General features: G+C 43.5%; 1 protein-coding gene across 29 annotated transcripts in view; it reads right to left on the minus strand.

The window, feature by feature from the left end:
* Positions 1 to 14,011, minus strand: part of PTK2 (protein tyrosine kinase 2) — a 253,025-nt gene that overhangs the window by 146,289 nt on the left and 92,725 nt on the right. For 25 of the 29 annotated variants that reach the window (XM_049700354.1, XM_049700344.1, XM_049700341.1 and 22 more), the window contains one exon: positions 11,776 to 11,942. The exons of the other annotated variants lie outside the window; for them this stretch is intronic. In XM_049700354.1, coding sequence (XP_049556311.1) covers positions 11,776 to 11,942 — 167 coding nt within the window. The remainder of the gene's footprint in view (positions 1 to 11,775; positions 11,943 to 14,011) is intronic. 29 annotated transcript variants of the gene reach the window in all.

Consider the following 14,011-nt stretch of genomic DNA (forward strand, 5'->3'; position numbering starts at 1 on the left):
ATTTGCCTACACAAAGGTTATAAAGATACGAATTTTTTCTACAAGTTTCATAAACTGATCTTTTAAAAATGTATTAGGCTCACAGGGAAAACAACGCAAAGTAATCAGTACAATTCTTTTGGTTCAATTAAGGGCAGAAAAAATGCAAGATACACATACACAAGTTCTGCTGAGATTTTTAAGTGTCCGTCTTATTAAAAGACACAATTGCCAAACAATGAGGTTCCACTGTACTTCTGCTCTCTGAAGGAGTTCCAGTAACTCACCGCAGATATTTTACACTGGGCAACTACTTGTAGAAGCACAACAGGGTTCCTTTATTTTGAGTTTAGGACTTACTAGGCACCTTATATGAACCATTTCTCTTAATCAACATAATAATCAAAGAACAAAAGTGTACTTATTTACATTCAGCAGACCAGGTGAACAATGCTGGCAAAAGCAAGCAACCAGTTCCCAGGCTGGAAGCTCCAGGATCAAACAGGCTGCAGGAGGCTTTGGTATTAATGTTACTCCATTTTAATGGTTTAAAGAAAAAAAAAAACTGGTCCAAAAGTCAAACATTTGGCAGCCTGGCTCCACCTCCACACTCTTAGCATCCAGCATCCTGATGATGACATCAACTAACGTTTAGGGACTACTCAGGATATGACAGAAATGGTGAGCAGCATTTTAACCAGATGACTTCTTTTCATCAGCAACAACCCCACAGAAGCAGAGAGAATGTGGGCTCTGGATCAAGACCGCCTGCGCCTGAATTCTGGCTCCATCACTCGTTCACTGTCTGCCATCACCTCTCTGTGCCTCAATTTCCTGATCAGGACGCCAGGAGAAGTGAATGAGCTGTCACTGCACACCATCACAACCATCTTGACGGTTCATCTACCTCATCAGTCATTACTCGACGAAGATTTACTTCGGCACTAACCATCTACAGGCACAATTCGAGAGGCTGGGAAGACATTAGTGAGTAAAACAGGCACAAAGTACCAGCCTTCAAAGAGTCTCTACTTTTGTGATGGAAGCCAGACAGCAAACACATAAGTATCTTTGAGGTGGTAGGTAATGTGATAAAGGCAAATAAGGGGAGTAACAAGTGATGAAGTACTATTTTATAAAGGGAGCTAGTGAAGGTCACTCTGACTCAGTGATACCTGAAGGAAGATCTAAAGGAAGGGAGTTATGCAGTTATGTGTGTGTGGGGGGGGGGGGGCGGGGGGGGATGTGTAAAGGCCCTGAGGCCAGAGGGTGCTTGGGGGCAAATGCAGCTATAGTCACTGACCGAGGGCAGTGAGTAACAGGGCTTCCGGGGGGCGTGGGATCAGGAGCCTGCAGATCTCACAGGACCCTCTGCTCATCATGGTGGTGGTGCTCATCCCAGTGAGAAAGGAAGCACCAGGGGCACCATGGCCAGCACAGTAACATCACATTACTGAGGCCTAGCCAGGTGGTACTAGGTAGGGCAGACAACAGGCACCAAAGGGAGGCCAGGAGGGGACTGGCCAGAAATAGTGACCAGGTTACTATTTCACCCAATTTTCATAGATGGGGGAGAAACGAATTTTGGGAATTAGGTAATTTTGCCAAGGTGCCACAGCTATTAGGAGGCAGACCTGGGATTCCACTTCAACATGCCTGAATGCCCAGAGGCAGAATGAAACTAAGAGAAGGCACCTGTGCTTAGAAACAGAGAGGAACGTAAGTTGATCTTGGTCACGGGGGTGGGCAAGGTCTTTAGATCGTACCTGCTTCAGCCCACTACCGTCTAGCATATTCCCCCTCACAACCCTACGGAAACTTTGCTCAAGGCCTCCCACTTTAATTCCAGTCCAAACACCTCACCCCAGTCCTTAAACCGCAGCACCTGAAGCCCACAGCCTATCCGCCCGCTCGCACCAGCATCGCCACTCCCTTCTCCTCCGTGAAACTCACCATCTTCCTCATACTTCTGCTGCTCTTCTAAGAGCCTGGCTGTGTCCTGACACATTTCCACGTCTCTGCTCTAGGCCACTCCATGGATTTCTGAGCAGCAGCTAACTACAACATGCCCCAAATAAAACCATCCTTTTGCTTCTACTAAGTAATATATTAACATTAATGCCACCAACAACTAACTTCCTCAGTCTTACCTCCAACTATGAGCACCAAGATAGATACCCACATGCTAACGGACTACTGATGGGGAGGGGCAGGAAATGTTTTTGAAAAGTTGAGCTGGATGAAGATCTCATAACCTTGATAGGAGAAGGATTAGCTGGTCAGACTGTGAGTAGTGAAATAAACAAAAGTACAATTTCACAGAACTACACAGATGACCCGCATAAACAATGTGGTGTGGACAGCTCTTTCTTACAGTAGACTTCCAATTTAAAAACCCTAGAAGGAAGGGTAGAAACAGAAACTCACCATTTGGCAAAAATTACAGTAATGAATACTGCAAAAAAGAATCACCAATGATGCTGAGATTAGTGGGTGAAAATACAATGAGAAACAGAGTATATGCACAGTCTCTGTACATCCCCAGAAGATATTACTTAACTACAAAGGGGAAAATAATAACTTTATAACAGAGAAACCTGGCCACCACCTTACATCAAACGATCCAAGTTAAAACCGCCAGTAAAATGAGTCATAGCATCATCGAAGACTTCCTGCTGAAATGCAGTGAGAAAACCAACACCTTGGCTGTGGTGCTCTTCCCCAAATGCATAAGCTTAATATAATCATGAGAAAAAAAAAAAAAAAACAGACAAACCCAAATTGGGGAACACGGTACAACCAGCCAGTGTTCTTCAAAAGGGTCAAGGTCATCAAAGACAAAGACAGCCTGAGGACTTGTCCCAGATTAGAGAAGGCAACAGGACACTGAGACACAGGGTGCTCTGATCTGGATCCTGGGCCAGAGAAGGGACAACTGTGAAATTTGATGACGTCTGTAGATTAGTTAATAGTATTGTATCAATGTTAAGTTCCTGGTTTCAATATCTGGACTATGTTTAAGTAAGATTTTAACATTTAGCGAAGCTGACTGAAGGGTACACAGGATTTCTGTGTACTGTTTTTGCAACTTTTGATACATTTTGAGAATAAAAAGAAATTCTCACATACCTAAGACTGACTATTCTGTAGCTGTAATAACAAATAACCACCAAAACGAGTTTTAAACCAGCCTGGTCAATAAACATCAGTCTTGTATAGCCACAGACCGGCCAGAAATCTGTTCATCTTTGTGCTGTCAGTGTCTGGTGCAGAAGCATCCAATAAATGTTCAATTAATAAATCAGCAAATTTGGAAGTCCATCCTGTTTTTTAAAGGGGTCACTTCCAAACTTGTCAGAATGTTCCTCTATTTACTCTCTTACTGCTTTAAATCTTCTAAAGAACTCTTGTTGAATTCAGTGTTATAATGAAAGACTAGCTTTTCAAATTAAGGTATAGGCACACGGAATGTCATTTCAAGACAACATAGACAACTATCAAAATACAATCTAAAACTTCCTAAGCTATCATTAGTCATTTTCTTTTGTCATCTTTGAAAAGGGAAACCTTTCCTCTACATAAAAGACTTTTTTTTTTCCTGCAAAGGTCTGGAAAAAAAAAAAAATCATCCCTTTGCAGAGCGAGGAGAGGAGCTGCTCAACAGCCGTGAGCAGGAGAATGTGAACCACATCTGATAACGATGAAAAGGACTTTCTTTTTCACTTGCTCTGCAGAAGCCCCACAATTCTCCCTCAAATGCCAAGAGAGCCTCCTCTCAGACCTGGCTCTCAAAGCCCTGAATCCTACACCAAAAGGACTGGGCCATTTAATATCTGATTAACCTGCTCAGAAGTCAGACCAGTCCATGTAGGTGATTCCAGATAACCAAAATTTAGTTATCAAAATTTAACTAGAATTTAATTATCTAGGTGCAAAACTTTAAAGTTTAAATCTGTTTGGTAGAAATCTCTCAAAACTGCATGATACCTTTTGCTACACTATAAACTAGGTATGGTACTGTAATTCAAACTTTTTTGGCTGACTCAAGATCCTAGCAAACACCATCTACCTAACCGAGATCTCCCAGGACCCCAGGGACAGATGAGCAAGTGCCTGGTCCCTGAAAGACTGGGAAGGAAGCAGGGCCCGTGCCTGTGCACGCAGCACAGTGGCCTCGGGCTCTGCCTCAGGACCCGAGGATTCCACACAAGTCCCTGAGGGCCCTTAAGAGGACGGGAGGGGGCAGGGTGCTCTCCTCACAGAGGCTCTAGACAGCGCATCTCCCCCGATCCTTTATTTACATGTTCAATATTGTCTTACCCGTCTGATGTGTTCCCAACAATATTCTTAGGTTTATTTTTGTTTTTACTTTGTAAAAGTATATCATGCTGTATGTCATCTCCTGGGACTTTTTGTTTTTTAACTGAGGTAAAATTCACATAAAAAGTAACCATTTTAGGGAATTCCCTGGCGGTCCAGTGGTCAGGACTCCACGCTCTCACTGCCAGAGCCCGGGTTCAATCCTGCTTGGGGAACTAAGATCCTGCAAGCCGCGTGGCGCACCACCCCACCCCGCGAAGGTAACCACTTTGATGCGTGCAACTCAATGGTGTTGCTATTTAGTGCATTCACACAGGTATCCTGGGACTGCCTTTTGTCACACGATGGCATCTGTCTAAGATTTATCCACACTGTTGCAAGCCCTGATCATTCATTTTGACTAGTGTAACATTCCACTGTGAATATTCTGCAACTGACTTAACCATCACTGGTTATTCTACGAACGTTCTTGGGTCTCTAGCCTAGTAGAGAAATGCAAGAGTCTCTCGAGGACAGAACTTGAAGTGGAACAGCAGGATAGAAGGGCATGTCATGAGGATGCTATGCCATTTTCCCAAATTTTTTTTACCAATTTACATTCTCCCCAGCAGGGCAGGCAAGATCCTGTCAGATCCATAACCTCTCCTGCTATTAATTCCGTCAGACAACTTACTTTTTGCCAACCAGACAGTGTAAGATGGAATCTAATGGCCTAGATTCGTACTTCCCTGAGCACTGAGAAAGACGATAGTGTCTTCCTGTGATTACTAGTCAAACTTGTCTTCTCTTTTATGAAAATAGCTCAAGTCTCATGCCAATTTGAGACTTCATATTGATCAGTAGAATATCTTCTCCTAGTTGCAACTTGTTTCTGCACTTTTTTTTTTTTGGCCGTACCTCACAGCTTGTGGGATCTTAGTTCCCTGACCAGGGACTGAACCCGCGCCCTCAGTAGTGAAAGCACAGAGTCCTAACCACCAGACCGCCAGGGAATTACCATTTCTGCAGTTTTGAAAAAACATCTTTTGATAAACAGAATGTTTTCACCTCATTAAAGTCAAATTTATTATTCTCCTCTTTCAGAGTGAATGTTTTTGGAGTATTAAGAAAACCTTCCTACTCTAGAGCCAAAGACACATTCAACTATATTTTCCATTAAGCTTTCTCTCTTTTTTTTTAAAACTTAATCCATCTCAGGTGGATTTCCGTGTATTGTTCAAGGTAGGATCTAATTTTGTTGTTATTCTTCCTACGAGGATAGCCATTTATCAAATCAGCCCTTCCTTTCCCCAATGACACGTCATGACATCTCTGTAAGGCCATCCTGCCTGAGACAGTTATGACCAAATGTGTGTGCTGCAGCTGCTTATCGAGGTCTTAGAAGAACTAAGACTCCATTAAACAAGTTTAGATCTCAGGTTTATTTAACAATATGAAGAGATATTATAGCAGATACTGCAAAAAAGAAAAATCTATGTTCAAAAACCCCACAGGAATGGAAACTAATATCCAATTATTCTGATGAATCTGGGCACTTTCATTTGAATATTAACATCCTACTTCTCAAAACTAAAGCCAGAGCTGCAGTTACCCTCACATGTCCACCCATGGACTGAGGAGGTCTCAATGTTCTGTTTCTTGTAGTCACGTACCTAACACAGGAATAAAGAAAGAGCTGGTGCAGGGACCCAGTTTCTACTCTGCCACCCATTTAAGCTGTGTGACCACGGGCAGGTTATGAAGCCTCTCAGGCAATGTCTGACACACAGCAAGAAGCGTGTTAATATGAAGACTGTTACTAACGTAAACTAGTCCTGTTCAGTTCCTAGTTGATAATTTCATTATCACTGATTCAACTTCCACTTAAAATATTTTGTACTGGGTGCCTACTATATACCTGGCACGTCCAGAACCGAGCAGTGAATACAACGGAGTCCCTGAGGGACAGAGACTGTACCAGGCGGGCAGTGGGCTCTGTAGACAGAAAGGCTGGAAAAGGCCCTGGGGAAGAGGTGACAGTGGAGCACCTGCCCTAACGAAGGGAGGTCCAAGCCAGGCCGGAAATGGCAGACGAGTACACACAGCAGTTGAGCATCAAGTTCAAAAGCACCAGGAACAATCTGCTTGGTTTTTTCAAGAGCCAGTAAGAGCTCCAGTGTGGCCAAGGTCAAGCAAGTGAAAAGTTGGAAAAGATAAAGGCAGAAGGAGAAGTGAGATGAAGGGTTACTGTATTCAACAAGCAAGAAGGCTGGCAACAGAGAAGAGACCATCAAATGAGACCCTACCCTGAGTATCTAAGAAAACAGAAAACTAAGATTTCAAAGGGACCAGAGTCGCTCAAATGGAGGAAGGGGAGGAGCAGCAGACGGAGACGAGGACCCAGAAGTAAAATCACAAACTCAAGAGTGGGCCCCAGGGGTGACGGGGGGCTCCAGGGGTGACGGGGGGCCCCAGGGGTGACGGGGGGCTCCCGGGGTGACTCCAGGGGTGACGGGGGGGCTGACGGGGGGGCTCCCAGGCTGACAGGGGTCTCCAGGGGTGACTGGGGGCTCCCGGGCTGACGGGGGGCTCCCGGGGTGATGGGGGCTCCAGGGGTGATGGAGGGCTCCCGGGGTGACGGGGGGCTCCCGGGAGTTTCTGAGCAGGGACGACCTATACATTTCCTCGGATGTTTACAGTTTAAAAGATTTGTTAGCAAATTCGGTGAGCTCTACCTTAAACATATCTCGGTACAGCTGCTTCTCATTCCTTCAAGTACTACTCCCCACAGCCATCGTCTTCTGTGACTTTTTCCTGGGTTACTGCAATAACCTGTCCATTGGTTTCCTGCATTTATCCAATAAAGAGTGAATTTAATGCCAAAGGCAGGTCTAAGGTGGGCAGAAAGAGGAAGAGAGGTCACTGGAGCAGCCCCAAACGTCAAGGCTAAGCAGGAGAAGACAGACCGTGATGGTCAGTAAAAGAGGAGGAAAACCTTCACCAGAAGAGTCTGGTATACAAGAGGCTAAATGAAGGAAGTACACTCAGTATCCACAGGGGAATTGTTCCAGGATCCCCCGCAGACACCCAAATCCTCATATGCTCATGTAAACTGGCACAGCCTGCGTATGTAAGAGGCACACACCCTCTTGTATACTTGAAAGCATCGCTAGATTACTTATAATAGTACCTTATACAATGTAAGTGTTATGTAAATAGATGCTGGCACAGCAAATTCAAGTTTTGCTTTTTGGAACTTTCTGGAAGTTCCCCCCCCCACCAGAATTTTGTATCGGCGGTTGGTTGAATCCACGGCTGCGGAACCAGGGAACCTGTGGATGCTGAGGGCCAGCTGTATTTAGACAGGAGGAAGTGACTGCGGCCGTGAGCTACTGCAGAGAGTGGACTGGACGGCGAAGGGACAGACCCCGTCAAAGCCAGGCCCTCAGCAGGCTGGGCCTTTTCCTTTGAACCATAAATTATTATTATTTTTTTAAAATAAATTTATTTATTTTATTATTTTATTTATTGTTTCTGGCTGCGTTGGGTCTTTGTTGCTGCGCGTGGGCTTTTCTCTGGTTGCAGCGAGCGGGGGCTACTCTTCGTTGCGGCGCACGGGCTTCTCCTTGTGGTGGCTTCTCTTGTTGTGAAGCACAGGCTCCATGTGTGCAGGCTCAGCAGTTGTGGCATGTGGGATCAGTAGTTGTGGCTCGCGGGCTCTAGAGCACAGGCTCAGTAGTTGCAGCACACGGGCTTAGCTGCTCCGCGGCATGTGGGATCTTTCCGGACCAGGGCTCGAACCCGTGTCCCCTGCACTGGCAGGCGGATTCTGAACCACTGCGCCACCAGGGAAGCCCGAACCGTAAATTATGTAGAGATGTGTTTTTAAATTGCTCAATATACTGTTACGTGCAGGATCCTATAGTTCTACATTAGAAAAAATAGTTAGATACATAATTTTAAAACTAGTGTTTACTTACTATTGTTTGCGCTCTTCCTTTTAATTATTAGGAGAGGTAAGTTTTATTCCTTTAATACTAGTTTTGCTTTTTACATTTTGAGGAATGTCTAGGAATTTATAAGTTTAAGAGTTATATCTATTTCTATACTTATTAAATTCTTGGTGAAATGAGCCTTTTATTGTTATGTAGTTGCCCTCTACATCCATAATAATTCTTGTTTGCCTGAAAATTTTTTGCACAGGATACTAATAGCATAATACTCATCTTTTTTTTTTCCTGGTTATTATTTGTCTGGTACACTGGTACTCATGTTTTATGTGAGAGTTATTCAAATTGAAAATCAGGACTCATTAGTAGGTAGGAAAATTCTTTTTACTATTTATTAATTTATTTTACTTAAGTAGAACAAAACAGAATGACATTGAAGAGAAAACCCTTAGACTTTAGTGTAAATAATAAGGCTGAGTATGTTTTGTGAAATATGTAGGTCCGTTATTTACAAATAGCTCTGAGATACACAAACAGGTATACGTGCACTAAATCTCAAGGCAAAACACATTTCTTCCTGTAAGTCGAAGAAAAATGTTTGAACATCACTGTTTTGGATACAGCCTATAAATAGCAGAGAGCTAGAATTTACTTTTTAATCACACTCTAATACCCTCTGACCATTCACCGTTGGTATACCTGCATCTTATTCGTGATTTCTATTTACCCTGTTTCCCGTGCCTTTTCTCTATCTCTTTCCTTCTTTTTGATCCCTACGTTTCTCTAATACCTACTTACCGAACTACGGTTTAAGTTATATTTCTAATGTTTGAGCTTTTATCCTCGTATTTAAGTTATATTTCTAATGTTTGAGCTGTTACCCTCATATTTAGCCGATATCTGTTCTTGAGGGAATTTAACTGTGCAAACAAATACAGGCTGCCAGTTATATTTTCCCACCACTTTGAACGTATAATCCCCCCATTGTCTTGGCATCAATCATGCTATAAGAAGTCTCAATTTTTCTCTGCTTGCTTTTTTTTTTTTTTTTTTTTTTTGCGGTACGCAGGCCTCTCACTGCTGTGGCCTCTCCCATTGCAGAGCACAGGCTCCGGACGCGCAGGCTCAGCGGCCATGGCTCACGGGCCCAGCCGCTCTGAGGCATGTGGGATCTTCCCGGACCGGGGCACGAACCCGTGTCCCCTGCATCGGCAGGCGGACTCTCAACCACTGCGCCACCAGGGAAGCCCTCTGCTTGCTTTTAACATCCTCTCTTTTTCTTTTGTACAACACTATTTTACTATAATTTGTCGAAGTATGCGTTTAGTTTTATTCGCCCTGTTTGAGATTTTTTGTTAATCCTGCATTTAAGGATGCACATCACTCACTGATTCTAGAAAGTTCTCAGCTATTTTCTCTTCAGATTATTTCCTCTTCCTCATTCTTCTTATTCTCTTCTTCAGAATTCCTGTTAGAAAAGGGCTGACCTTCTCATTCTCCATGTTACATAAACCTGCTTTCATAATTTCCATCTGTTCATCTCTGTGCTACGTTTTGGGCAAATTTTCTCAGATCCACCTTCTTGTTTACTGAGTTTTCATCTATGTCTAATCTGCTGCTTTATCTATCCAATGATTTCCAGAACTTCTGTTTTGTTCTTTCTCAAATCTGCTTGGTTGCTTAACAGCCTCCTGTTCCCCACTGGCACTTTAGAGCAATCTGCATTAACCCGCACACTCTGGACGATACCACGCATGTATCAATGGTATCTCTGATCACGTTTTCTTCTCTCATCGCCTCTACCGACGATCCATGCACCTTCACTCATCTTCTAAGCCTAGCTACACTCTCAGAGTTTTGAAGATCACATTATTCCCCTTGGGACAGGCATGTTGATTTTAAAAACCCATACTGTGAAGTCAGATAGCTAAATCCAAATCAAAACTGTGTCACAAACTATCTATGTGAATGCAGCTTAAATCAATTTTGTTGTGCCTCTGTTTTCATCTGTAAGATAAGGATAAAGAGTCTTTACCTCCTAGGGTTTGGGTAAACGAAATATACAGTTTACAAATTACAAATAAATAAATCATAAATAGCACACAGCTGGCACAGTGCCTGGCTCTTAACAGCCACTCGATGATGACAATACATCAATGTCATCATCTTCATCAGTATTAGCAGTAGCATCTTCACCACCCTTCATTTGAAGAGGGTCAGCCAAATCTTCCTTACTTTTGAGGATCCAGGCTCCACTAAAAAAAACAGCCTACTCAATTTTACTTGAAATTAGGTCAAATAAGTTGGCTTAAAAGAACAAAAGCAAAGCTTGTATACACAGGGATCTACATTCAACACTTTACTGAGCATTAAAACTATTGCTATAATGAAGGCTGCCTCTGACATGTCTGCATGAATTCAGAAGGTAATGAAGTTGTGCTGATTAAAAACACCTAGAGGTATTTTCAAGTAACCTCTAGATATTCTTAGGTTTTAAACACTTATTTAATTAATTGACCAAATAGATGGAAGTCAAATCTTTGCTAGCCAGTGATGAAAAGCAACCAAACTATATTCTCACGGACTATTTTGTTAGCTCGGTTTCAGCTATTCGCTAAATTTGAAAATACGACAATATTTCTTTGATAAACCGTAATTGGGTCAAGATTTTATTCAACTAAAGATTTACTCACCTAAACATGTTTGTTTTTCTTTTTAATCTTTCTAATCTTCTCAACTTAGATCCTTGAACTGAAAGTTACTGACATTTGAATGCTCTCTTCACTCTACAACGATCTTTACTTCCGCAGCATTATCTATAAAAACGGGAACCAGTGTGGAAGAACCCCGTTCTATAAGTTATACTTCTCTCAAACGTGTTTTTAGATGTATAATTTCCTACAAACATCTTGGTTTACTTAAACGTGAAAAAAATTATTAGGAGAGAACCAGGAAAAGGATAATTTATAGGGAGTTCTTTTAACTGACCTTAAATGGTTTTAGTTTCATTAAGGTCGGTATGACTCACTAAGAGATTACTTCCTAATTTCAATGTTATGTGTGAACATCCAAGAGACGCTGACTGTCTTCGGTGGGCTGTGGATTACTGTACTGGGCACAATAAAGCGAGCTCTGCAGCCCATTAATAAAGTAATTGGGTGTGGTCTCCTCCAGGCACACGGAGCCCTGCTGCACGAAAGGGTGCCAGCAGAACAGGAAGTAAAAGGACTAGGGCTTGAGTCCTCCTCAGAGCAGAGGCTGGACAGAGCAGCTCAGACAAGAGAAGTGGGAGGAGCGACAGGTCATCACAAAAGCATGAGATCAGTCAGACGCCTCAGCAAGTCCAGGTCAGCGGTGCCCCAAGACAGACTACACAGGAGTGCAGAAGAGATCACTAGTTAATAATTACCGGCCAACTCTATTTATACAGGAGTCCCAATGACAATCAGTGTGAAAATTAAGCATAGATAATCATCCTCTTGTGCGTGTCTCTAATATGCAAAACAAATCAAGTTCGAGTCACCCCAAAGTAGGTTTGTAATCTTACTTCCACTCCTCTGGTGGGTGTGCAAGTTCATACTTCTCCCTCACATTGGAGACACCCATATCCAAATGGAGCCAGTGAACCTCCTCTGACCGCAGGTGACTGAGGCGAAATCCATAGCAGGCCACGTGCTTTACTTTGTGACTGTCCACTATCTTCTGAATGATGCCCTAAAACATACCCCCCACAAAAACGACTGTTATAAACAAAAAACTGCATGCTAAAATTAATGCAATGTTCATTTCTTTTAGTTAATTATCAGAAATCTTTGGTAAAAGAATATCAATTTAAATAAATCACTTAATTTTACTTAGAAATCTTTTTTCACAAAAAGTATTTTTATGAGCAAAGAAAAGTTTTTTAAAAACCACAAAAAGAGGCACTTCCCCTTTCTTTATTGATTTCTGCAGCTCCACCTCTGCGTCATCCCAACTCATCAGAGCACACGGCCACACCTCAGGTGGCTTCCTAAGAATGAGACCTGTGGAAGGTTATATACTTTCTGAACCAACGATATTGTTGAGAACAGGCTGCAACCCTAATATCATTTTTAAAAAACACACATTTAGGAACATATAATTAAGGCCATGTTTCTGATAGTACTGATGACATATGAAAAGATACTTAAAGTTAGGCCTAGCCACCTGCTCTTTGCTCTCTATAAGTTAACATGCAGCAATTCACAATAGCCCCCAACCTAACTTTTCTAACACGTGTGCCCCATGAGTTCAGAGGAGATGAAGGTGACCTTTGAAGGAGGGCATCAGGGAAGGCTCCCTAGAGAAGGCGTCTACCCTGGGGCTGTGGAAAAGAAAGTGTTATTAGAACTGATTCTTGCCCTGTGCCCACAGAGATGTGTAAGTCAGGCGTCTATGTTTGTAAATGGGTAGCACACGTGGAAGACACCTTGGGAATACAATGGAGACCATCTGCCACCCTTAACGTGAGCGGGTGCTAATCACCATCCATTGCAATCTTCTCAATACTTTAGGACATTAATAAGGTTTTTTTTTAATGATTCTGAGATTAACATGAAAATGTCTATCATGGAAAATCAGAACTATCTACTAGAGAAAAACATCATTGGTTTTTAAAGACTAGCAATTAACTGAAGCTAACACATAACTTACAATGTAAGACACATCTTAAAAGTTCTGCACACACTAGTATTTACTATGGCACAATGCTGTTGATAACACAATTAAGGATGTCCCCAGCACTACCCATAAGAACAGATAAATAATAACATGTACTATATTCAAAAACTGTCAAGGACCCAGCGAGTCCACACCACAGGCAGGACGTGTGCCGCACTCCTGTACCTGCACATGCCGACCACCCTTCCTGACTCCACAATCCCCAGGACAAGGTGTGCATCGAGCCCAGGAGAGCGGCAGAGGAAGGATGGAGGGAGGGAGCAAACGTGGCACCAGAGAGAAAGCATGAAAAAGAACCCGGCTGGAAGAGCTGACAACAGCTTCAGGAAGATGAACTCTTACTGGGACAGGAGGCATGTCTGCAGCCTACAGAACTCGGGGACGGGGTGGGGGGGTGGTGGTGGTGGTGGTGGATTGGGGTGGTACCTGGAATGAGCATAAAACGTTTTTTCTGGCTTCTGGATTCAAGGCCTGAATTTCTGACAGGGCCGCCGTGAGTGACAGTGCAGGCTGAACACCACCCAAGGGCATCCTGCCAGGGGACGGTGGGAGCCCAGATCCAGCCCCAAGCTCGCCTGCAAATCTTGTGCTCTGGGGTGCGGGATCTGCCTACAGGAAGGGCCATCTTTTCTGCTAATTCTCTGAAAGGCGACTTGTGCAGCTTTCTCCTTGCCAACATCCAAATCCCTGAGCTGCAAAGGACAGGCGCTGGCGCCTCTTTCAAACTCCCACAAAAGCGCCTTTGTCTCTCGCCCCCGCTCTGCCAGCTCACTCCCGAGAGCACACAGGCTCTAGTTACCCTGCTCATCTCCCCTTGATTCCGATTCCACATCACCCCCAGATCTTTGTGTCTTGGTCTGTCTACCCCTCCACGCCCAGATGTAGAGTGTAAGGCAGGGCACAACCATTCCTTATACTTGTATTTGCCATCAACACCCCGGGAGAAACCCCATCTTCGCTGGGTGCCTGCCCTGATGACCCCTCGCACAGCACAGGTGACCCTCATGTCCTCTGACTCACGGGTACACACAGGAGCCCACCTGCAGAGAAGCAGTATCAATTAGAGGGGCTTAGTCCAAAAA

This window comes from Orcinus orca, chromosome 17 (assembly GCF_937001465.1).
Source record: "Orcinus orca chromosome 17, mOrcOrc1.1, whole genome shotgun sequence".
NCBI lineage: Eukaryota > Metazoa > Chordata > Mammalia > Artiodactyla > Delphinidae > Orcinus > Orcinus orca.